Source organism: Bombina bombina, chromosome 2 (genome assembly GCF_027579735.1).
Source record: "Bombina bombina isolate aBomBom1 chromosome 2, aBomBom1.pri, whole genome shotgun sequence".
NCBI lineage: Eukaryota > Metazoa > Chordata > Amphibia > Anura > Bombinatoridae > Bombina > Bombina bombina.
In genome coordinates this window covers 1,311,003,876-1,311,030,894 of record NC_069500.1, presented here as the reverse complement: position 1 = coordinate 1,311,030,894, position 27,019 = coordinate 1,311,003,876, and the positions used below count along the sequence as shown (strand labels likewise).

The window sequence follows — 27,019 nt, the reverse complement described above, 5'->3', positions numbered from 1 at the left end:
CCTTAGGGACCGTTTGCCATAAGTCCCGAGTAGCGGCATCTATGGGAAACATCTTCTTAAAAACAGGAGGGGGAGAGAACGGTACACCTGGTCTATCCCATTCCTTAGTAATAATTTCTGAAAACCTCTTAGGTATTGGAAAAACATCAGTGTAAACAGGCACTGCATAGTATTTATCCAATCTACACAATTTCTCTGGCACTATAATGGTGTCACAGTCATCCAGAGTAGCTAAAACCTCCCTGAGCAACACGCGGAGGTGTTCAAGCTTAACTTTAAATGTAGACATATCAGAATCAGGTTGAAGCATCTTCCCTGAGTCAGAAAAATCACCCATATCAGACATAGCTACTAAAGCGTCAGAGTGCTCTGTATTTCTCCTAGCCCCAGAGCTGTCTCGCTTTCCTTGTAACCCTGGTAGTTTGGACAGTACCGCTGTAAGGGTATGATCCATAACTGCCGCCATGTCTTGTAAGGTAAACGCTATGGGCGCGCTAGATGTACTTGGCGCCTCTTGAGCGGGCGTCCCTTGAGCGGGAGTCAAAGGTTCTGACACGTGGGGAGAGTTAGTCGGCATAACTTCCCCCTTGTCAGTTTCCTCTGGTGATAAATCTTTTAAAGCCAAAATATGATCTTTATAACTTATAGTAAGATCAGTGCATTTGGTACACATTCTAAGAGGGGGTTCCACAATGGCTTCTAAACATAATGAACAAGGAGTTTCCTCTATGTCAGACATGTTTAACAGACTAGTAATGAGATCAGCAAGCTTTGAAAACACTTTAATTAATGTGAAAAAGCAGAAAATAAAAAACGGTACTGTGCCTTTAAGAGAAAAAAACAAACACAAAAACTGCAAAACAGTGAAAAAAGCAGTTAACTCTATGAAATTTTAACAGTGTGTGTACTAGGGTAAAATAGCATTGCACCCACTTGCAAATGGATGATTAACCCTCAGGCTCAAAAACGAAGCCAAAAAACGGTAAAACCGTTATAACAGTCACAGGCAAACTGCCACAGCTCTACTTTGGGTCCTACCTTCCCATAAAACGACTTTTGTAGGCACAAAAACCCTTTACAGAGGTCCAATATGTCAGGGGACTCCTTCAGGGAAGCTGGATGTCTCGGAGTTTAAAAGTTTCTGCGCAATTAGAGCGCGAAAATAGGCCCCTCCCACCATGCACCGAAAGTCAGAGGGCCTAAAAAACTACTCCTAGGAGTCAAATAACAGCCATGTGGAAAACTAGGCTCCAAATAAAGATTTATCACCCTTAGTAAAAAACGTTTCTTATAAATCCTGTAAACGTTTAACATACTAAGCCATAAGATTAAGTAACATGAAAGTTACCCTTTACTGCAAGCATGATGCCAGTCGTTATTAAATCACTGCAATTTGGCTTACCTCAAATATATCAGGCACTGTCAGCATTTTCTAGACTTCTTATCTCTCTAGAAAAAAATATACTGAACATACCTCAAGGCAGTTGATTCTGCAGGCCGTTCTCCCAGCTGAAGTTTATCCCATACTCTTCAGTTATGTGTGAGAACAGCAGTGGATCTTAGTTACAACCTGCTAAGATCATCAAAAACTTCAGGCAAAACACTTCTTCTAATTTCTGCCTAAGGGAAAAACAGTACAACTCCGGTACCATTTAAAAATAACAAACTTTTGATTGAAGATAAACTACACTAAGTCACCACATCTCTCTAGCTACTTCCCTTGTCGAGAGCTGCAAGAGAATGACTGGAGGTGGCAGTTAAGGGGAGGAGCTATATAGACAGCTCTGCTGTGGGTGATCCTCTTGAAGCTTCCTGTTGGGAAGGAGAATATCCCACAAGTAATGGATGATCCATGGACTGGATACACCTTACAAGAGAAATTGAAGAACGTTCCTCTGAATTTTTTGGGTTGGTTTTTCCTGGATTGATTGAGAATCATTTCTTTTTACAGAAATACCTTAAACCTTATGATGATATCCCTTGGTGGAGCATTGTCAGATGGCTTTGGTCTCAGCGCTCTATGCGCTCTCAACCATTGGATATTGTATGTATAGGAAGAATCCTTTATAGTTGTAAATAAGGCCTGTAGGTATTCTGAAAGATCTCTAGGAAGGACCGATTCAGGAACGCCACAGATTTTTAGGTTCTTTCTCCTTCTTCGATTTTCTAAATCATCAATTTTTTCCAGAAGGGAGTCAATTGTTTCCTGTTGGCGAGACATTTTTTTGTCGACGTTTTGTATATCATCGCTAATGTCTTCACTATTTTCTTCCAACATTTCAACCCTAGATCCAAGGGTAGATAGTTCCTGTTTTATGTTCGCCAGTTCCTTCCTGAGGCATGTCCGGAATATATCTTGTGACAGACCCTGTGGTCAGAACTAAAAGAATTGACCTTGTGTAGCTTTGAGAAGCTGTTTTCTAAAAGACAGGTTTGCTGGCCTCAGCTATTGTGTGCTATAATTACGTTTAAGTAATAAACATTCCATTGTTTAATCACATCTAGAGAGCAGACGCCTCAGTGATAAGAAAAGCCAAGTGTGTGTCTTGTGTTTAAGTTGTTATCAGCTTGAGCAAGGTATTCTATTGTATCATGTCAAAGGGCGTGTTCCCTCCATCTAATGTACAACATTCTTTCAACCCCCCATCTGGGGTTAGACCTGCATATATACTGGGCATATGGCCCTTAATAAAGCACATTCTGTTTTAAACCTGAAAACTGGCTGGGTTGTGAGTTGCTGATTCCCTATGCAGGACATTATTCATCTGGTGTTAACCCTTGATATCCTGTTGGTACCGTAACAATTGGTGGCAAGCGACGGAATGAACCTTATCGCCCAGAAGAGCAACTACACAAGCCAGTAACCTCAGGAAGAGGGGGATTATTACAATACTGACTAAGATGGAAAGAGTACCAGGGACAGAAGGAACCAATGGGCCCAGCATATCAGACAGAACCCCTGAATAAGCAAGCTTTGATCGGGCGGTTAAAATAAGACTGGCATATTATGGCCCCAACCCATCTGCCGAAATTATCGACCGGGTCATAGCAGCTGTGGAGGCCAACCTACTTCGCCAAAGCGGCGCTGCAGCAGCCCAAGTCACAGCAAACCCAGTGGAAAAAGGGAAAAGTAAATTTTGCAGCTTTTAAAAACTTCCTGGAAACAGAAGGAGAGATTGATGGGTACCTTGCGGATTTTGAGAGGCAATGTGCACTACACAAGGTACCCGCAGAGGACTGGGTCACGATATTATCCGGAAAATTGTCCGGCCGGGCAAGTGAGGTTTTTCGGGCCATTCCAGATGAGGAAGTTGGGGATTATAATACTGTAAAAGAGGCTCTGCTCTCCAGGTATGCGGTTACACCGGAGGCATACCAGAGGCGGTTCAGAGACACTGTTAAATTAGCTGGTGATTCCTACGTTGAGTGGGCATGTAAGGTGCACCGCACAGCAGCTCACTGGATGGCGGGGTGCCAAGCCGTATCTGGGGAAGAGGTGCTGCAGCTATTCCTGTTGGAACATTGCTTTGACAAGTTATCAGCAGGAGTTAGAGAGTGGGTTCGGGACCGTAAACCCTCCACCCTGCATGAAGCTGCTCGCCTGGCAGATGAGTATACGGATTCCCGCAAACTGGACACTGCTACCACTAAGCCCCCTGCTAGAGTGGGGTACAGACCCCCAGTCACCCCAGCAGCTGCCAGTTACCAACCCCCGGCGCACCGCTATACCACACGGCCTCCGGCCATGAACTACCCTCAGAGAGCCCGGTTCAATTTGCGGGGCTACTCACAACCTATTCGGTGCTTTGGATGTAAGCAACTAGGGGACAAAAGACCAGAGTGTCCCCTAAACGCAGCGAACCAAGCACAGTCCTGGAGAAGACCCACCGGCGGAATCCCACGTAATCCTCAGCCTGCGGCCCGCTACGTAGAGGCGCAAGAAAGCTGGGGCAGCCTACATGAAGCAGACCCCGTGCAAGCTGCCCACCGGAATAACCGGCAACTGGTTAAAGTGAATGGGAAGGAGGTCAGTGGTCTACTGGTGCTACCATGACCTTGCTTCGAAAGAACTTGGTGTCTGAGAAACAGCACACTGGAGACACTGTGGCTGTGAGGGTAGCAGGGGGCACTGTGTTCCGCCTACCTGTTGCCAGGGTACATTTGGATTGGGGAGTGGGCGCTAGACCTGTGAATGTGGGGGTCAAGAAGGACTTACCTGCTGATGTTCTCCTTGGAAATAACTTGGCCCCCCTTGTTTCTGCCTATGCTCCCATGGGTCCCGCTGATGTTAACCCTGTGACTACCCGTGCTCAGATCCGTGCAGCAGAGACTGACCCCCCTGCTGCTAAGCCCCAGGACGCTGAGCTCAGTAAATCTCTATCCGCTATTGATACGTGGAAGTCCCGTTACAATGCGCTGATGAAGGAGAAGAGGAGCGCAGAGGAAAAAGCATGTTTAGAACGTGAATCTCTGCTAGACAAGCTGCACCGACAGACTGCAGAAAACACCAGCTTGAGAGTGGAACATGAAACCTTAAAGACTTAGCGACACTTGAGGAGAAGCTGACGCTGGCTCATAGTGAGGTGCAGCAACTCAAGGGCACCCTATGTCAGTATGAAGGGATTGTGGATACTTATAAAGAGCAGGTACAAAAAACTCGTAAGGAAGCTGATGGGATTTTGAAGGACTGTTTAGCCCTAGTCTGGGCACTGAGGAAGTTGAACCCTTGTTTGTATGGACAGGAATTCTCTCTCATAACGGGAATACAGATGGATTGTCCTGGCAAACTGACATGCCTACCACCTCCTAGTCCGGTCATCCCCAGGTTGACCCGCCAAAGGGTCAAGCCGGGTCTGCCGGAGTGTTCCACAAGGGGGGAGCTATGTGACAGACCCTGTGGTCAGAACTAAAAGAATTGACCTTGTGTAGCTTTGAGAAGCTGTTTTCTAAAAGACAGGTTTGCTGGCCTCAGCTATTGTGTGCTATAATTACGTTTAAGTAATAAACATTCCATTGTTTAATCACATCTAGAGAGCAGACGCCTCAGTGATAAGAAAAGCCAAGTGTGTGTCTTGTGTTTAAGTTGTTATCAGCTTGAGCAATGTATTCTATTGTATCATGTCAAAGGGCGTGTTCCCTCCATCTAATGTACAACATTCTTTCAACCCCCCATCTGGGGTTAGACCTGCATATATACTGGGCATATGGCCCTTAATAAAGCACATTCTGTTTTAAACCTGAAAACTGGCTGGGTTGTGAGTTGCTGATTCCCTATGCAGGACATTGTTCATCTGGTGTTAACCCTTGGTATCCTGTTGGTACCGTAACATATCTGTTATGTCTTGTTTAGAGGCTAGATTTGTTAGTAGTTGAGATGGAATCTGTGTTGCATTTTCTTGCTGTTGTATTGCTTGGCCTTGTGGCGGGGACATAGAACCTGTTTTCCCTTTAGCAATGAAGCATGGTGGCGAGACAGACTGTTCCATGTTAGTGAAATAAAAAAGCATAGTGCTTGCCTTGCCTGTGTTACTGATTTGGTCAGTTTGTCTTGTCTAGACATTTTCCTAGCCGCCATTTTGTCAGCGAGTATATCTGCTGTGAGTTAGTGGTTCTGCATTTCTCCAGAGATATTTGTCCTATGAAATAGCCTCTCTTATCCCACTTATAGAGTATTTCGTCTAAAGGTGATCCAGCTTATTTGGGCGGTTATTCTGCTGTTATAGATGTACAATGTTTCTCCACTTCAAGTGAAACTGTTCAAAGTTTTAGTGCTCCTTGAGAAGTGAAGCTAGGTCTTTTAATTTATGCCTACAATTGTTTCAGGAATATTTTTGCAGTCTGTTATTAACATTGTCCCCTCTGCAAGATGGTTTGTAATTAGGACCGGAATCCTCCCCAGAACATGTGCTAGTTATATTTTGCCTTTTTGGGATACTATCTCCCACATTTGTGTGGAGGAAATCTAGAGGCCATTACACGTGGTCTTAGGGGCTTTTTCCTGTCTGCCCTCGCCTCCTCCCATATATTAGCCTTGTATATTATGGCAAGTCCGTGTGTAAGTGAATGGTATGTCCCCCAGGTATGTCCCTTCACCCTCTACTTATCCGGGTAGTTGTCTGCATGGGCTTCAGACTCTCCACATACAAGCGTGTAGATGTGGACAAGATGGCGCTTATGAGCTGCAGAAGCTGTGACGGATGTGGCTGCTAACGGCACATGTTGCTGTGGTCTTTACTTTTTACCTCCTTGTGTCGGTCTCTCACTTGTACAGCTAGAGATGCAGGTATCTTCTGTCTGTGTTACCTCATTTCGCAGATAAGAGCTTTTATCTCTGACCCTTTTGCGGAGCTCTGGTGTTACGCTGCCATCTTGGCCGCTGCCGGCTCCGCCCCCCCACATTTTTGTAAATATTTTATTATAGTAGACAATCACTACTTTACGGTGTAGCAAAGTGTCATTTCTTTAGTGTCACATGAAAAGATATAATAAAATATTTACAAAAATGTGAGAGGTGTACTCACTTTTGTGAGATACTGTGTGTATATATATATATATATATATATATATATATATATATGTATTGAAGAATAAATAGAATATATTCTGCTATGTGAAGAACAATGGAATTTGAAATATTAATATTTCATGTCAGGTTAGCACACTTGGTTAAACGCTATAGATAATACATTAACTCGATATTCAAAGTTTGGCTTTTTGCGTGCGTCGTGTTATCGCTCACGCAAAAACTTTTTAGTTTCAACTTGTAATACACAATGCCTCCCTGTAGTGGAGTGAACGCATGAGCGGGAGTGATGAATAGCGTGACACTCGTAATCTAGCCCTCTGTTGGGAACTGCACCAGATATTATTTGCTGTTTTCATGACTCATGAGCTGAGGGTTGGATGGTTTGGGCCTAAAGCGGTGGCTACATTTCAACATCAGTAAACATTCGGAGTGAAGGTTTACTGAGCAGATGTGATGAGCTATTTCTAAGATTTGAGAAACTCCTGCTCTCCCTGATTGATAAATCTTTAAATGATTATGACTTGATTCAATCTGACCCAGCAGACATTGACTCAAATATATTTGCAGAAGCAAAGCTTTATTATTTCAATGAAGGGTCTGAGAATCTGGATCAGCCATGCGCTATATAAAGAGGACCTCTGCAACAGACAACTAATGTGGATAACAAACAGGATATGCAGCAAAAACAAGAATGTTACCCGACAGCAACTGATCCCTCAACCAGATCATCAATCCTTGAAACTATTTTTACAAGTAGGAGAGGACTTACTACTGTTATTACCATTAGATCCGGGAATCACTGATTCATTGTAGCAATTAGAGGTGGTAAGAGGAGTCTCAACACAGACATCTAAGCTCTGCTATGAAGAGGACTCACCAACTACTCTCAAAATAATTCTAACAAATTGGGCTCTTGCTAATTCAAACATGCAGATCAGTGTAATGGACCGTGAGCATATGACTGCAGGGACAGTTATTATGTTACCAAGCTCTCCCTCGTTAAATAACACATATGGAACTTTTCAATATACATTCCCTATGTCATTCTCAACTCACATGGCTTGTATAGACCCCCAAACACTTGTAAAGGGAACAAATCTAACCAGAGCGGGCTAATGACTGCATCATACCCATCATTGCTAGTTTCTATCTGTTAGTCTTTGAATGTTATGCAAGATTGCTTTCTATTTATAATTACTAACCTTTTACCTAAAAGACACTCACTGTTAGTCTATTAATGATCTCAGGATATTGAAAGTTTTCTCTTTATAGATATTCTCCATAGAGTTATATATTCTTAGCCAATTGTATTTTCTCTAAACCTTTTTATAGTTGTCACATATATACTGGTGTATACTTCTATATTTACCATATCTACAACAAACCAATATTTCTGAATTGATATGTCCCTAGTCTTTACTAACTTAATTTTACTTGTGTCTCTCTGCCATCGGCCGGGGTTGTGGGTCACGACCGAGTTAAATACTTCTTTTTTTAGTTCACCAATCCATCGCCTAGATTACGAGTTCTGCGTTAGCCTTAAAAAGCAGCGTTAAGGGGTCCTAACGCTGCTTTTTAACGCCCGCTGGTATTAAGAGTATGGCAGAAACAGGTGTACCGCTCACTTTTCTCCCGCGACTTTTGTCTACCGCCAATCCCCTTACGTCAATTGCGTATCCTATCTTTTTAATGGGATTTGCCTAACGCTGGTATTACAAGTCTTGGAAGAAGTTAGCGGTACAGCCTCTACCTCTAAGACTCCTACCGCATAAAAAAGTCAGTAGTTAAGAGTTTTATGGGCTAACGCCGGAACATAAATCTCTTAACTACAGTGCTACAAAGTATACTAACACCCATAAACTACCTATGAACCCCTAAACCGAGGCCCCCCCCACATCGCAAACACTAAAATAAAATTATTTAACCCCTAATTATGCACGTCTATCCCATTTCCTTACACTAAACTCTCTTCTTGACCCACTGCAATCTGGATTTCGTTCCCATCACTCTATAGAGACAGCAATTGTCAAGGTTACCAATGACCTACTTACAGCAAAATCCAAAGGCCACTTCTCTCTGCTTATCCTCCTTGACCTGTCTGCAGCCTTTGACACTGTTGACCACCCTCTTCTGCTCCAAACCTTCGGCATCTGTGACACAGCTCTCTCGTGGTTCTCTTCCTATCTGACTAACCGTACATTTAGTGTAGCCTTCTCCGGAGCATCCTCTGCCCCGTTACCACTTTCTGTTGGGGTACCTCAAGGCTCTGTCCTTGGTCCCCTTCTCTTTTCAATCTACACGTCGTCACTAGGTTCCTTAATAAAGTCCCATGGGTTTCAATACCATTTGTATGCCGATGACACCCGTCCTTCCTTACTAACCCGTGTCACTAACTGTCTTTCTCACATCTCATCTTGGATGTCCTCTCACTACCTTAAGCTATATCTTTTCAAAACTGAACTCCTTATTTTTCCCCCTTCTTCCATTGTCTCCACCCCCAAAATTTCTATAACTGTTGATAATTCCATCATTACCCCTACCCCGCACGCCCGATGTCTTGGGGTCACACTTGACTCAGATCTTTCCTTCACTCCTCACATTCAGTCCTTGGCTAAAGCCTGCCGCTTCCACCTTAAAAACATAGCTAAAATTAGACATTTTCTTACACAAGATACAACCAAGATTTTAATCCACTCTCTCATCCTTTCCCACCTTGACTACTGCAACTCCGTCCTCTCTGGTCTACCTAGCTGCCGCATAGCTCCTTTACAATCCATTATGAATGCCTCTGCCAGGCTCATCTTCCTTACTCGTCGCTCTTCATCTGCTGCACCTCTCTGCCAATCCCTTCACTGGCTTCCTCTTGCCTCTAGAATTTAACATAAAATCCTCACCCTGACATATAAAGCTCTCAACTGCACTGCTCCCCCCTACATCTCAGAACTTGTCTCTAGATACTCTCCCTCCCGTCCCCTTCGATCAGCTCAGGATCTCCTCCTCTCCTCCTCTCTTGTTACTTCCTCACATTCCCGTTTACAGGACTTCTCCAGACTGGCCCCCATCTTGTGGAATTCCCTGCCTCGCTCCATAAGATTCTCCCCTAGTTTTAACAGCTTCAAGCACTCCCTAAAAACTCTACTATTCAGGGATGCATACAACCAACACTAACCTTTCCTAACTCCATTGCTTCCCCTTGAACCCCTTAGAATGTAAGCCTATGGGCCCAGCTGTTTACAGATAGCTTCATAAGAGCCGACTACAACAGTGAAACTCTCGGCAGGGCCCTCTACCAACTTGACCCCTACAAAAGCTATCCTGTACACCGACTATGTTTACAGCGCTGCGGAATCTGTTGGCGCTCTACAAATACCTGATAATAATAATCTGCCGACCATACATCGCCGCCACCTACATTTTCCCTATGAACCCCTAATCTGCTGCCCCTAACATCGCCGACACCTATATTATATTTATTAACCCCTAATCTGCCGCCCCCAACGTCGCCGCCACCTACCTACACTTATTAACCCCTAATCTGCCGACCGGACATCGCCGCCACTATAATAAATGTATTAACCCCTAAACCGCCGCACTCCCGCCTCGCAAACACTATAATAAATTGTATTAACCCCTAATCTGCCCCCCCAACGTCGCCGCCACCTACCTGCTATTATTAACCCCCAATCTCCCACCCCCAACTTTGCCGCTACTATAATAAAGTTATTAACCCCTAAACCTAAGTCTAACCCTAACCCTAACACCCCCCTAACTTAAATATAATTTAAATAAAACAAAATAAAATTACTATCATTAACTAAAGTATTCCTATTTAAAACTAAATACTTACCTATAAAATAAACCATAAGATAGCTACAATATAACCAATAGTTACATTGTAGCTATTTTAGGATTTATATTTATTTTACAGGCAACTTTGTATTTGTTTTAACTAGGTACAATAGCTATTAAATAGTTAATAACTTTTTAATAGCTACCTAGTTAAAATAATTACAAAATTACCTGTAAAATAAATCCTAACCTAAGTTACAAATACACCTAACACTACACTATCAATAAATTAATTAAATAAATTAACTACAATTAACTAAACTCAAATACAATTAACTAAACTAAACTATAGTACAAAAAAAAAAAACACTAAATAAAAAATAAAAAAAAAATTACAAGAATTTTAATCTAATTACACCTAATCTAAGCCCCCTAATAAAATAAAAAAGCCCCCCAAAATAATAAAATTCCCTACCCTATACTAAATTACAAAAGTAATCGGCTCTTTTACCAAACCTTAAAAGGGCTTTTTGCGGGGCATTGCCCCAAAGTAATCAGCTCTTTTACCTGTAAAAAAAATACAAGACCCCCCCCCAACATTAAAACCCACTACCCACACACCCCTACTCTAAAACCCACCCGATCCCCCCTTAAAAAAACCTAACACTACCCCCCTGAAGATCACCCTACCTTGAGCCGTGTTCAACCAGCCGGGCACCGATGGGCCAGAAGAGGATATCCAAGGTCAATTCTATTGGCTCATCCAATCAGATTGAACTTCAATCCGATTGGCTGATTAAATCAACCAATCGGAATTTTCCTACCTTAATTCCGATTGGCTGATAGAATCCTATCAGCCAATCGGAATTCGAGGGACGCCATCTTGGATGACGTCATTTAAAGGAACCTTCATTCTGCGTTAGGACATCGGAAGAAGAGGATGGCTCCGCGTCAGCTGGATAGAAGATGGAAGATGCCGTCTGGATGAAGATGTCTGCCGGTCCGGATGTCTTCTTCTGCCCGGATAGGATGAAGACTTCTGCCGGTCCGGATGTCCTCTTCTGGCCCATCGGTGCCTGGCTGGGTGAACACGGCTCAAGGTAGGGTGATCTTCAGGGGGGTAGTGTTAGGTTTTTTTAAGGGGGGATCGGGTGGGTTTTAGAGTAGGGGTGTGTGGGTGGTGGGTTTTAATGTTGGGGGGTCTTGTATTTTTTTTTACAGGTAAAAGAGCTGATTACTTTGGGGCAATGCCCCACAAAAAGCCCTTTTAAGGGCTGGTAAAAGAGCCGATTACTTTTGTAATTTAGTATAGGGTAGGGAATTTTATTATTTTGGGGGGCTTTTTTATTTTATTAGGGGGCTTAGATTAGGTGTAATTAGATTAAAATTCTTGTAATATTTTTTTATTTTTTTTAATTTAGTGTTTTTTTTGTACTATAGTTTAGTTTATTTAATTGTATTTGAGTTTAGATAATTGTAGTTAATTTATTTAATTAATTTATTGATAGTGTAGTGTTAGGTGTATTTGTAACTTAGGTTAGGATTTATTTTACAGGTAATTTTGTAATTATTTTAACTAGGTAGCTATTAAATAGTTATTAACTATTTAATAGCTATTGTACCTAGTTAAAATAAATACAAAGTTGCCTGTAAAATAAATATAAATCCTAAAATAGCTACAATGTAACTATTAGTTATATTGTAGCTATCTTATGGTTTATTTTATAGGTAAGTATTTAGTTTTAAATAGGAATACTTTAGTTAATGATAGTAATTTTATTTCGTTTTATTGAAATTATATTTAAGTTAGGGGGGTGTTAGGGTTAGGGTTAGACTTAGGTTTAGGGGTTAACTTTATTATAGTAGCGGCGACATTAGGGGCGGGAGATTAGGGGTTAATAATTGTAGGTAGGTGGCGGCCACATGGGGGGGCAGATTAGGGGTTAATACAATTTATTATAGTGTTTGCGAGGCGGAAGTGCGGCGGTTTAGGGGTTAATACATTTATTATAGTGGCGGTGATGTCCGGTCGGCAGATTAGGGGTTAATAAGTGTAGGTAGCGGCCCCGTTGGGGGTGGCAGATTAGGGGTTAATAAATATAATATAGGTGTCGGCGATGTTAGGGGCAGCAGATTAGGGGTTCATAGGGATAATGTAGGTGGCGGCGGTGTCCAGAGCGTCAGATTAGGGTTTAATAGTATAATGCAGGTGGCGACGATGTCGGGGGGGGCAGATTAGGGGTTAATAAGTGTAAGATTAGGGGTGTTTAGACTCGGGGTTCGTGTTAGGTGTAGACTTAGAAAGTGTTTCCCCATAGGAAACAATGGGGCTGCGTTAGGAGCTGAACGCTGCTTTTTTGCAGGTGTTAGGTTTTTTCAGCCAGCTCAGCCCCATTGTATCCTATGGGGAAATCGTGCACGAGCACGTTTTTCCAGCTTACCGCTACCATAAGCAACGCTGGTATTGAGGTTAGAAGTGGAGCTAAATTTGGCTCAACGCTCACTTTTCTGAGGCTAACACAGCAATTCAGAAAACTCGTAATACCAGCGTTTTTTAAAGTAAGAGCTGGAAAAAAAAAGGAGCGTTAGCCCCGCAAGTTTTTACCGACAAAACTCGTAATCTAGCCGCATGTTTTTTCTACCTTGGGTTGCAACCTTTTTTTTATAATCTTCAACATACTTTTAGATTTATGAATTTTTTAATTCTCATATATTTTCCCCTTATCTATATGAAGCAACCATCTACTCTCCTGATAAGTGGACATAATTTATTTGGAGTCATGACTCACTCTGCAGCTTTTGCTAGCTTTCTACACAGTTACTATTTGCATAAAGTTATAACTAATTTCCACTATTGCTTTTTGGTACACAACCTTGTAATGCTTATATTCTTTTTGCCTTCCTTGAGGAGATTGTTCTCAAGTTCTTTTTTTTAGGTTCTGGTTTACCCATATCCTCCCTCCTTAGTACATATAAACAAATGGTTCAGATGTGGCCTCTATTACTTTATTTTATTGCTTTTCTGTTATATAAGAGTTTAATTTTATCTTCTATAAATAAATAATTCTAGTGTCATCTTTAGTAAAATGTCCATGATTGACCTTTACTTTAATAAACGCCTATGTTAGAAACCATCATGAGACAGAGGTCTAAGAGTGCCCTATATCGCTGCAGTAAGACGGGGAAAAACCGGGGATTGTCCAATTTCACTCTACAGGTATGTTTTGTAATACACTTTGTGCTCCTTCTTTTGTTTTTTTTTCTTTTATGCCTGTATGTTGTTTTTTATTTTTTGCATCCTCAATAAAAAAAATAAAAAAAAAAATACACACATACCTGTTAACTGTAAAATCTGATCGTCTATGGCAGTGACTGCTTCATCGTGCATCACCTGACCTCCAATAATAAACTCTAGTTGTCCATTAAGAACCAACTGCTTCACCTAAATTAAGAGCAGAAATGTAGTTATCCCAAATTAAAACAAACATACTGAGTGTGACATGTTCAATCCACACTATACTGTAATGCTGCAGTCACATTTGTTTGTTGCTGTGTTTTTTTGTTTTGGTTTTTTTTTTATTCAAAAGTTTTAGTGGTTTATTGTATCAAATAAGAATAAAGAGTTACGATGCACATAAAAACTAATAAAATATTTAAAAAAATGTAATATATTTGTTATTTATTATTAACGGGGCATGCACTGCACCATTTCAGTTATTTAGGGGAACTTGTCAAGGGTGTCCACTTTCGCCCTTACTCTTTAATTTGAGTATAGAACCCTTGGCTGTGTAATTACGTGAAGAGATAAAAGGGATCCCTGTAGGTAAAGACATTTCACGAATAGTCTTCTATGCTGACGATCTATTAGTATTCCTAAGTGACATAGATGAAAATGTCCCTAAACTTTTGAATATTCTAAAAATGTTCAGCTCTTTCTCAGGGTACGCTGTTAACGCGTAAAAATCGGAATTTTTGTGGATATATAAAAAAAAAGGAACTGAGGATCGAATTACCTTTCAGAATTGTTACACAATTTAAATATTTAGGAATCAATGTAAGCAAGAATCCAGAGGAGTGGTATAAGATCAATTTTTTTAATTTATTCAATAAAATAAGGGCAGATATTAAGAAATGGTCAACGTTACCATGGTCTCTAGCTGGGAAAATCAAACAAATAAAAATGATAACTTTACCAAAACTATTATATATCATGCAGAATTACCCTTATTTTAAAAAAAAAATCAGGATAGATCTTGAACGGAATGCTTAGATCATTTTTCTGGGGTACAGGTAAGCCCAGGCTCTCATTATATAGATTTTTGCAGCTCAAGGAATATGTTGGCTTGGGCCTGCCTGCATTTCAGAAATATAATTTAACTTGTCTCATAAAAAATTGTTCCAGAATGGTTACTGGAGCTGCCACGGCTATGTATTAAAGAGATTGAACTACCCTATTTTAAACCCTATGTTTTCAAGGCATTATTACATATAGACTATATGGATATCTAAGGGCCTGGAATTTTTCTCACAATTTATTGACAACGCAACACTAGCATAAGTGGAATGTTGAGTTCCCAACATTGAATGTCAAAATAGTAAGTAAAAGTATATTTAGTGCATGGCGGGCAACACCTCAGTTATTGTGGCGAGAGTCACATATAACTGATTAATAGGACCTATATAACACCATTTCATTTAGGGAAATGGAGAAATAACTCTGAGTATAAGTGTTCTAGATGTAGCTCTCTGCTAGCTGATTTAATTCACTGTCTTTGGGATTGCCCGAAAGTTAGAGTTTTTGGGGCAAAATTACATATTGGCTATCCAAGATATTGAAGCGAACAATTGTTTTGAGCAAGGAAGAGATAATTTTTCTCAGAGATGAAGCATGTGAAAGGGAGGAGTCTGTATTTATCAACTTTGCTATAATGAATGCACAAAATATTATCTTCTCCTCATGGAAAGATAAAAACAGCCCGAAGGTTACTCTTTTTATGAAAAATGTGCAGAACAAAGCAATTTTAGAGCAATTTGAAATAAATAGTGCAGTTGAGAAAGAGATACAGGATTATTTTCTAAAATGGGGTAACTTCATTATTAGTCTTCCAACTTGTATTCAATTACAATATATCAGAACTTTTGCATCCTCTATTACTGTTTAAAATATGTGTCTCAGGGGTGAATTCAATATCCTGATGTAAAAGTACAATAAACAACAGTGAAGATGCGCAGGGTGGTGAGGGGTTTTTTTTGTTTGTTTGTCTGTTCTGTTTCTGTGTCCTATCAGAAAAACTTCAACAATGTGATTTAGAAATATAGAGTATATTTAAGGTACTATCTCTATTTAAATTTAATTGGATAAATTCTATTCTTTCCAGTACCTGGTAAATGCCTTGATTTAAACACCCTGCGTAGTGTCTCAGTTGTAGGATTTAGCATGTAATGAGCATGTAATGTATTTTTTCTTTTTTGCTATTATTTTTCTCTATGTGTATTCTTTATGCCATTATCCCATGTTGTTGAAGAAATAAATAAAATTTAAAAAAATATATACATTTGTTATTACCACTTCTGCTACAAAGATATTTAACTTATTAAAAGGGACATTACACACTTTGCGATGGTTATATAAAATGATAAATTGCATATATAAGTCTGCAATAGTCTTTCATTATTTATTTTGTCCCCTTTTCCTGTAATTAATTATTTTATTCTGAAATTGTGAGCTTTTCCGTTCTTGTTAGAAATGGAAGCGCAGAACACTGTTATATTCCACACAGCCATTGGCTGCCCACTATAGTGACCTATTTATAACTGTCCCTAATTGGTCAAAGCAGAGAAGATAACTTAAGTTACAACAGCTTCCATTGTTTTATAGACACTAAAACTTTACACTTGTTTTGTCAATATTTAAACAGCTAATGAAGCTTTAAAAAATACATTTACATATTATTCTCAGACTAGTCTTTCATTGAATGCACCATTCTATCTAGCATTTATTTAGTGATTAATGTCTCTTTAAAGGGACACTGAAACCAATTTTTTTCTTTCATGATGGCATGCAAATTTAAGCAACTTTCTAATTTACTCCTATTATCAATTTTTCTCCGTTCTCTTGCTTTCTTTATTTGAAAAAGAAGGCATCTAAGCTATTTTTTTTTTGGTTCAGGTCCATGGAAAGCACTTGTTTATTGGTGGGTGAATTTATCCACCAATCAGCAAGAACAACACAGTGTGTTCACCAAAAATGGGCTGGCATCTAAACTTACATTCTTGCATTTCAAATAAAGATACCAAGAGAATGAAGAAAATTTGATAATAGGAGTAAATTAGAAAGTTGCTTAAAATTGCATGCTATATCTGAATCACGAAAGAAAAAAATTGGGTTCAGTGTCCCTTTAAGGTATTTATTACAACTTCTGCTAGAAAGATATTTAACTCCTTTATAACCAATTCTATATACAGCTGTGATTTCACAAACTGCTTCTAAATCTGGTGCTCAGACAGAATGCCGAAGCACATTTGTCCGTCAGATATATGTCCGAGAGACTGTGTTCCGATGTCGGCCAAGGGCAAATACGCACTAGAGCAGACATCCTCAAACTTGGCCCTCCAGAGGTTTTGGAACTACATTTCCTATGATGCTCAGCCAGCTGATATGCTGGCTGAGCAGCATGGGAAATGTAGTTCCAAAACCGCTGGAGCGCCAAGTTTGAGGATGTCTGCTCTAGAGTGCTCTGTTCTAATCAGAGCCTCGGGCGCTGCAACCGCCTCTGGGAAACTAACCATGGGTCCCACCCCTCACGACATGCTTTTAACTATCTGTTTGTCTATCTTTTGCTTTTTTATCTATCTTTTGATCTGTATCTATCCTTATCTATCTATATATCTATCTATCTAGTGGCTGGACTGTTATCCGATGGCCATTTGTCTGTCGGAAAATTATCAGTCACACAAATGTCAGTCGGACAAATGTCCATCGGATAACAGTCCGGCCACGTCTAAATCTAATACCTTTGAAGTCAAACCTATGATCCCCTATATCTGTATTATCATATATAGACCACATGCACACATCAAAACTGTGTCAAATGTAATCCTAAGACTGGGCATAAGGCGCAGGACAAACATTTATTATAAGTTTAGCTTCTTAGATCATGCACTGGTTTAGCATCCGTCCTACAGGTTGTCTTCTATATGTTCAAGTTGAATCCAATCCAATACATTGCAAAGTGGATTTTCAGAACAGTTTTATCTCATTTTACCTCACTTATAATTAGCGATTTGAGGTCACAGTTAGTGTATTTAGTTCATATTCACCTCAGACCACAAGAGTCATATTTTGCAAGATGAGATGAATTTATGACAGTGTGATGTGGACATAAAAAAAAGCCACACAGTTTAAAGGGGCAGTAAACTATCATGCATACGAAAGAGCACTATTTAAAATCGTTACAAATATTTTTCATGCAGAAAGGCTAAGGTGTTCATTTTGATGTTCAAGCAGGAAAAAGTATGTCTCTGTACAACTAAACCTTAAAGGAACATTCCAGTCAAAAATGAAACACGCATGAATTACATAGTTGAATAGAAACATATTTACAACATACATATATTGGAAAAAAATGCTTCTAGTAAAAATGATCACTGCATTTTAAAAACTGCAGCTGCACAGAGAGCCAGGGGGGCTTGCATCATGTCAGCAATGATGCAAATTGATTCATTACCAGATGCTACAAGCACCTTAGGCTCTCTGAGCAAGTGCTTTGTTTAAAGTGCTGATGCACAGAGCATACTTGAGTACACTCTTGAAACTGCTATAGCTATTAGAGGCATTTTAGCTAATCTATGTATATTGCAAAAAATGCTTCTATTCAAAATTGAAATGCACCTTTGTGCATTTCAAATTTTGCTGGAATGTCCCTTTTATGTCTGATTACTTACTGGTTGATAAGCAGAAATCCCTGTACTTTATTAATGGACAATGACACTCCTCATAAGCATAAAAATACGTTTTTTTCTCTATACATTCATTTACAAAAAACAAAAAAACAAAACAAATTGTGATACATTTTAAAATGCCCTTTTATCAATGCAGCAGATAAAAAATACATTTGTATCCATTTAATGTAAAATTAGTTTTAGGGGAAAAATATAAATAATGATCACACCTGAAGCAGGAAATATTGAAATGTAAAAAAAGAATCTTAACAAAGCAGCAGCACCATGATTAAAGTGATTTTAAAGTTTAAGGAATTAGTGCCCAGTATCTAAAAATAATCTTAAGAACAGGGGCACTTTAATTCATTAAACTTTACAATGACGCTTGTTTGTTAAAACAATTACCTTTGCGTTATGGAAAACAGACTGCCGATCCTCCGCCCCGCATCTCCTACTATATTTAGCAGATCGATGACAAATCCAGCTTCCTCCAATTGTTGTGTGCTCCTTTTAGGGTCCAGCTCATGGGGCATGCAATGATTGGAGGAAGCCAGATTTGTCATCGATTTGCTAGCTACAGTAGGAGATGAGGGCGAAGGTTCAGCTGTATGTTTTCCACAACAGAAAGGTAAGTATTTTAAAAAAGAAGCGTCATTGTAAATTTTAATTAATTAACTTTATTATTATTACGCCGGTGAGGTAGCTCAGTTGGTAAAATGCCCTGACTACAAAAGCCTGTTCAAAGATCCAAAGCTCACAGGTTCAAATCATGGCAGGGCCGACTCAGCCCTTCATCCTTCCAAGGTCGATAAAATGAGTACACTAAATTGGGTAATAATAACAACTATTACTATTCAGCTGCCGATTTGGTTAATTCCGAGAGCAAGCGCTGAAAAAGCGATTTGAGTCCCACTGGGAGAAAGGCGCTATATAAATACTAGTTGTTATTATAATTAAAGTGCCCCTGTTCTTAAGATTATTTTTAGATACTGCCACTAATTCCTTACACTTTACAATCATTTTAATCATGGTGCTGCTACTTTGTTGGATTACTTTCAATAGCAGAACACAGCCAGTGAGCCTATTACAACAGGTATATGTGCATAGCCACCAAGCAACAGCCATGTCCAGACCAGAAATGGTTTGCTTCCTGCAGCTGTCTCCCCCATATGCAAGCAGCAGTGCAGGACATTTTCTTTTTGCACTTTAATGTGAATTAGTTAAATTAAGAGAAAGTCACACACCACAGATAGCTTGATAAGTATTATAGTTTATCTCAGCACTAAAAAGTCTCTTTTAAAAGGTGCATTAAAAATAATCTAACAACCTTCTGAAACCAGAACAGATGGAAGGAGATGAAGCGCCTGTGAGGTATGAAATGCGTTGGAGTGCAGCTCCTGTGTGGTATGAGCTACGAGTTTCCTAGAATGGTTTTAAACTGTGTTCAATAAATGTTGGACTTTTATTCTTATTTGAACGCTGTTCCTGCATGCTCATCACCGTTTGTCCATTTGCCTGCTACTAGCTTTTAGCAGCGGCAGAGCACTTTAAGGAGGGCCCTATGTGCACAGGTGTGATTAGAGTGTGCCTATGTTTGCAGATGATGTAACACCATTAACAAACCTATGTTGCCCCTACCACTCTTGTATTATTTTATTATTTTTATTATTGTATTATTTTATACAGAAATTTGGTCAATCTGTCTGAGTACAAGTTTAATGAGGATGAATATGAGCCTAAAAGTGTCCATCTCCCTCACACTACCAAGAAACTTGGACTTGCAGTCATTATTTCTAGTTAATTATAGACCCTTATTTTCTTATAAATAGGAGACAGATGGCTTAGTGGAGGAAGTTTAAGATTTCTTTTTATGGGGGATTAGTGGTGGTAAAAATGACCACTCTCCCAAAACTGTTATATCTTTTCAACTCACTTCCAGTTACAATCAATTTATCAGGTCTATTTAAGATACAGAAAGAGATCTTAAGTTTTGTCTGGAACGGGAAAAATCCTAAGATTAACAAGAAAAGTGTGATGAGACAGAAAGGGAAAAGGACTTTGTCTTCCGAAACTGGTCTCATATTACCATGCAGCCTGCATGGCCAAAACAGCCTTGTGGCATAACTTATCAGACAAAATAAAATGGGATCAATTGAAAGCTGAGATGGTAGGGATAAGACCTATATACACATTACTGTGGACTACTAAAGAAACTAGACCACCTCATGGGAAATGTTTTATTACTATTACTCACACACTACATCTATGGGATAAATTCCTATTGATTAATAGATCAAAGGCTAATAGCGTTCTATATAGAATTGCTGATAGTATTTATAAATTAAAAGCTCATGGCTTTTGAACAATATATATATATTTAGATTCCAGAGACCGCCATTCCTAGCTTTATTACCTCAAGATAAGATCTATAGAGTTACTCAGGTAGTTGTTCGGCCCCCAGTTTCTCCTGCCACTTCTTTTTAATTTTTTTGTTCATCAAAAAATAGATTAAAGGGATCAATTGCTTCTTTATATCCCTTATTTAATATGCCTGAAAAATGTAAAGCGGCAGTGTATGCACTCCTGGGAAGGAGAGTTAGTAAAGGAATGGTCTATAAAGACATGGACAGACACGTTGAGAAGAGGTTTGTCTTTTACATATACTGCTAATCTAAAAGAAAACTACATGAAGGTTGCTTTTTCATGGTATTTGAACCCTACTCGACTATATAAATCTAAGGGCCCAGAATCTGTTGTCTGTCTTAGGGGATGCGGTAAAAGGGGAACTTATTTGCACATGTGGTGGTACTGCAGGTGAACCACACATGCCTGGGATCAAGGCCTCCATCTTTTCAGCAATGCTTTTGAGAAATAGATAACCCTTACTCCTGAGCAAGTTTTGTTATATAGTCCTGTTAGAGGACTTCCCCCCAAGACATAATAAACTAATAACTATAACATGTATGGTGGTGAGAGTATGTATAGCTCATTGGAAGAGAGTAGAAAGAAGAAGAAAAAACAAACAGAAATAGTACTTCTCATTAGTGTAAAAAGCTTATTTTTTGCTTACCCCAAATCTTAACATTAACCTCTTAGTGACCACAGCACTTTTCAATTTTCTGACCGTGGGACCAGGGCTATTTTCTTTCCTAACATATGTTTAGTCCCCAGCTTGAGTAATTACTGTTGGGAATATCACTCCTGGCCAGCAGGAGGAGGCAAAGAGCACCACAGTTAAACTGCTAAGTATACCCACAACCCATAGTAACTCTCTTTGCCTTCGGTGCATGGAGGAAGTAAAGTTTAGGTGTCTGAAGACATTTTTGTATTTCATCTACAAGCAAGTTTTGGGGTATAGCCGTATTCCACGTCATTCCTTAAGGGTAGTGGTGGCTTTAAAGCAGTTAGGAACTTGTAAAGAGATACTTACTGCGTTTTCCTAACAATTACTGTCCTAGTTTAGAAAGCCAGAGTTGGCTACTCTGTTCTTTCTTTTTCAAAGGTCTCTGTTTGGAACTGTGTCCTCTCATACCTTGTAACTGTCTACATGCCGGATAGTGGAGCAGGTAAGTGCTTTTTCTTCCAGTGTGGGAGACCATGCACTTAAATTAAAAACACTGCTTTTTTATTGGGACATAGATAATCCTGTTGTATAGGTTACACTGGGGCATGAAGCAGGCACTGTAGCATGTGTGAGACTAACATTTAAACCCTTTTAAAAAGAAAGGGTAAAATGTTTTTATTAGGCTTTATTTTCTGACACATATTTACTTGATAAAACAATAGAAGTTTAAACTGAAAGTAAGGCTAAATTTTCTATTTCAGCAGCTTATTCATTTCCCCTTTGCTTTAAAATCAAACAATGCAACATTTTAAACTGTCAAGTTTAAAAAAAAAAGTAAATTTATGCTTACCTGATAATTTAATTTCTTTTACGATATGACGAGTCCACGGATTTCATCCTTACTTGTGGGATATTAACCTCCTGCTAACAGGAAGTGGCAAAGAGCACCACAGCAGAACTGTATATATAGCCCCTCCCTTCCCCTCCACCCTCAGTCATTCAACCGAAGGTTTAGGAAGAGAAAAGGAAAGGCTAAAAGGTGCATAGGTGACTGAAGTTAACAAAAAAATAAAATAAATCTGTCTTAAAAAGAACAGGGTGGGCCGTGGACTCGTCATATCGTAAAAGAAATTAATTTATCAGGTAAGCATAAATTTTCTTTTACAAAGATATGACGAGTCCACGGATTTCATCCTTGCTTGTGGGATACCAATACCAAAGCAAAAGGACACGGATGAAAGGGAGGGACAAGACAGGAACCTAAACAGAAGGCACCACTGCTTGAAGAACCTCTCTCCCAAAAACAGCCTCAGAAGAAGCAAAAGTATCAAATTTATAAAATTTGGAAAAAGTATGAAGGGACGACTAAGTCGCAGCCTTACAAATCTGTTCAACAGAAGCATCGTTTTTAAAAGCCCATGAGGAAGCCACAGCCCTAGTAGAATGAGCCGTAGTTCTTTCAGGAGGCTGCTGTCCAGCAGTCTCATATGCCAGGCGGATGATACTTCTCAGCCAAAAAGAAAGAGAGGTAGCCGTAGCTTTCTGGCCCCTACGCTTTCCAGAATAAACAATGAATAATGAAGAGGATTGACGGAAATCCTTGGTTGCCTGTAAGAAAAACTTCAAGGCACGGACCACGTCCAGATTATGTAACAGACGCTCCTTCTTGGAAGCATTAGGACACAATGAAGGAACAACAATTTCCTGATTAATGTTCTTATTTGAAACAACCTTAGGAAGAAATCCAGGTTTAGTACGTAAAACCACCTTATCAGAATGAAATATAAGATAAGGTGAATCACATTGTAACGCTGAAAGCTCAGAAACTGTTCGAACAGAAGAAATAGCAACTAAAAACAAAACTTTCCAAGATAACAATTTAATATCTATGGAATGCATGGGTTCAAACGGAACCCCTTGAAGAACTCTAAGAACTAAATTCAAATTACAGGGAGGAGTAATAGGTCTAAATACAGGCTTAATTCTAGTTAAAGCCTGACAAAAAGACTGAACTGACTGTGAAGCAAAATTGACAAAGCAGAAATCTGTCCCTTTAAAGAACTTGCTGATAACCCTTTCTCCAATCCTTCTTGGAGAAAAGACAGAATCCTAGGAATCCTAGTTTTATTCCATGAGTAACCCTTGGATTCACACCAATAAAGATATTTACGCCATATCTTATGATAGATTTTTCTAGTAACAGGCTTTCGAGCCTGTATCAAAGTATCAATGACCGAATCAGAGAATCCTCGCTTAGATAGAATTAAGCGTTCAATCTCCAAGCAGTCAGCTGCAGAGAAATTAGATTTGGATGTTGGAACGGTCCTTGAATGAGCAGGTCCTGCCTCAAAGGAAGTTTCCACGGTGGCAGAGAGGACATGTCCACTAGATCCGCATACCAAGTCCTGCGTGGCCACGCAGGTGCTATCAGGATTACTGAAGCTCTCTCCTGTTTGATTCGAGCAATCATGCGTGGAAGGAGAGGAAATGGTGGAAACACATAAGCTAGGCTGAACTTCCAAGGCACTGCCAGGGCATCTATCCGTTCGGCCTGTGGATCCCTTGACCTGGATCCGTATCGTGGGAGCTTGGCATTCTGTCGAGATGCCATTAGATCCAACTCTGGTCTGCCCCATCTGAGAATCAGTGAGGCAAATACCTCCAGATGGAGTTCCCACTCCCCCGGATGAAAAGTCTGACGACTTAGAAAATCCGCTTCCCAATTTTCTACTCCTGGGATGTAGATTGCCGACAGATAACAAGAGTGGGTCTCCGCCCATCGGATTATCTTGGATACTTCTATCATCGCTAAGGAACTCCTTGTTCCCCCCTGATGATTGATATATGCCACAGTCGTGATGTTGTCCGACTGGAACCTGATGAATTTGGCCGAAGCCAACTGAGGCCACGCCTGAAGCGAATTGAATATTGCTCTCAGTTCCAGAATATTGATTGGAAGTAGAGACTCCACCTGAGTCCAAACACCCTGAGCCTTCAGGGAGTTCCAGACTGCACCCCAGCCCAGAAGGCTGGCATCCGTTGTCACTATCACCCACGAGGGTCTGCGGAAACAAGTCCCCTGGGACAGATGATCCGGCGACAACCACCAAAGAAGAGAGTCTCTGGTCTCTTGATCCAGATTTATCTGAGGAGATAAATTTGCAAAATCCCCATTCCACTGTCCAAGCATGCACAGCTGCAGTGGTCTGAGATGAAAGCGGGCAAACGGAATTATATCCATTGCCGCTACCATTAATCCAATGACTTCCATGCACTGAGCCACTGATGGCCGATGAATGGACTGAAGTGCTCGGCAAGTATTCAGAATCTTTGTCTTTCTGACCTCTGTCAGAAATATTTTCATGTCTACCAAGTCTATAAGAGTCCCCAAGAATGGAACCCTTGTCCATGGAACTAATGAATTCTTTTCTATGTTCACTTTCCAACCGTGAGATCTCAGGAAAGACAATACTATGTCTGTGTGAGATTTTGTCAATTGATAATTCGACGCCTGAATCAGAATATCGTCCAGATAAGGCGCTACTTCTATGCCCCGTGGTCTGAGAACCGCTAAAAGAGACCATAGAACCTTTGTGAAAATTCTGGGTGCCGTGGCAAGACCGAAAGGAAGAGCGACGGACTGATGTTTGTCAAGGAAGGCAAACCTTAAGAACCGATGATGATCCATGTGAATAGGGATATGAAGGTATGCACCCTTCAAGTCCACAGTAGTCATATATTGACCCTCCTGAATCATTGGTAAGATTGTTCGTATAGTCTCCATTTTGAACGATGGGACTCTGAGAAATTTGTTTAGACACTTGAGATCTAAAATGGGTCTGAAAGTTCCTTCTTTTTTGGGAACTACAAAAAGATTTGAGTAAAACCCCTGTCCCTGTTCCGGCTTTGGAACAGGACAAATTACTCCCATGGTATAGAGGTCTTTTACACAGCGTAAGAACGCCTCTCTTTTTATCTGGTCTACAGATAATCGTGGAAGATGAAATCTCACCCTTGGGAGAAAATCCTTGAATTCTAGATGATACCCGTGGGTCACTATTTCCAGTGCCCAGGAGTCCTGAACATCTCTTGCCCAAGCCTGAGCAAAGAGAGAAAGTCTGCCCCCTACCAGATCCGGTCCCGGATCGGGGGCCACCCCTTCATGCTGTCTTGGAAACAACAGCGGGCTTCTTGGATTGTTTACCTTTATTCCAAGTCTGGTTGAGCAAAATTCCCTTCCTGCTTTGTGGAGGAAGAAGAAGCAGAGGGTCCTCCTTTATAGTTTCGAAAGGAACGAAAATTATTCTGCTTACCCCTCATGTTAACCGACTTATCCTGAGGTAGGGCATGGCCTTTACCTCCAGTAATGTCAGAAATGATCTCCTTCAATTCAGGCCCGAATAAGGTCTTACCCTTAAAAGGAAAAGCCAAAAGCTTAGATTTTGATGACACATTAGCAGACCAAGATTTGAGCCATAACGCTCTACGCGTCAGAATGGCAAACCTGCATTTTTTGCTGCTAATTTAGCAATTTGAAAAGCAGCATCGGTAATAAAAGAATTAGCTAGCTTGAGAGCCTTAACTCTATCCAGAATATCATCCAATGGAGTCTCAACCTTCAGAGACTCTTCTAGAGCCTTTGTCATAAAACACAATAAAGATAACGAGCTGCCTCTCCCAGTGTACCTTACAAACACCCAATATGTCAAAAAAACAGGTCTACTTTAACCCCCTCTTTTAGCAAAGAATAAAATGTCAGCCATTCTGATATAACAGGTCTCCTCAGAAAAAAAGACTGAACATACCTCAATGCTTATAGCATGCAGCTGTTCTCCACTCTGAAGATTTCTCTTACACTACCTTCAACACTCTGTGGGAACCATCGTGGATCTTAGTTACGTCTGCTAAGATTATCAACCTCAGGGCAGAAAACTTCTTCCATATCCCCCTGAGGAAAATAGTACACACCGGTACCATTTAAAAAATAAAAAACTTCTTGATTGAAGAAACTAAAACTAACACCTCATTTTACCTCTTCCTAGTAAAACACAGGCAAAGAGAATGACTAGGGGTGGAGGGGAAGGGAGAGGCTATATATACAGCTCTGCTGTGGTGCTCTTTGCCACTTCCTGTTAGCAGGAGGTTAATATCCCACAAGTAAGGATGAAATCCGTGGACTCGTCATATCTTTGTAAAAGAAACGGTTATTTCTGGTACTCTGGTTGATCCAGTCTTAATTGTTAGCGGTAAGGCACCTCAGTAATTGAGGTGTGGGGTTGCCTGAGGGGTATTTTAGAAGTTTATGTGATGTTTATTAAATGTTTTTTCTTATCTTTTCTCACATAATTTTAGCTGGGGATCGATCCTAATTTGGGATAAAATTTAAAGGGTATTTTTTCCTTGGCTTATTTTAATTGAATATTAAAATCTTTGAAACTTATCTGTACAAGTTTATTTACTGTTTCACAACATGTCTGATATGGAGCATGAGCCTGCTCTCATGAATTTTTGCTAATTATGTTTAGATGCACAAATTGCAGCTCCTATGCAATTTTGTTCTTCATGTTTCAAGAAAACCTTGCAAAATAAAGGTAACATTTTTGAGCCTAATGTCTCTCAGGATGAAGCTGTTAAAAAAAATAAGTACCTCAGCTTTCTCCTGCTACGTCCCAAGCCTCAATGGTGTCACATGCAGTGCC

At 40.1% G+C, this 27,019-nt stretch overlaps 1 protein-coding gene across 1 annotated transcript in view; it reads right to left on the bottom strand.

Moving 5' to 3' along the window:
- Positions 1-27,019, bottom strand: part of MAN2B2 (mannosidase alpha class 2B member 2) — a 341,988-nt gene that overhangs the window by 289,569 nt on the left and 25,400 nt on the right. The window contains exon 3 of the mRNA XM_053704158.1: positions 13,652-13,757. Coding sequence (XP_053560133.1) covers positions 13,652-13,757 — 106 coding nt within the window. The remainder of the gene's footprint in view (positions 1-13,651; positions 13,758-27,019) is intronic.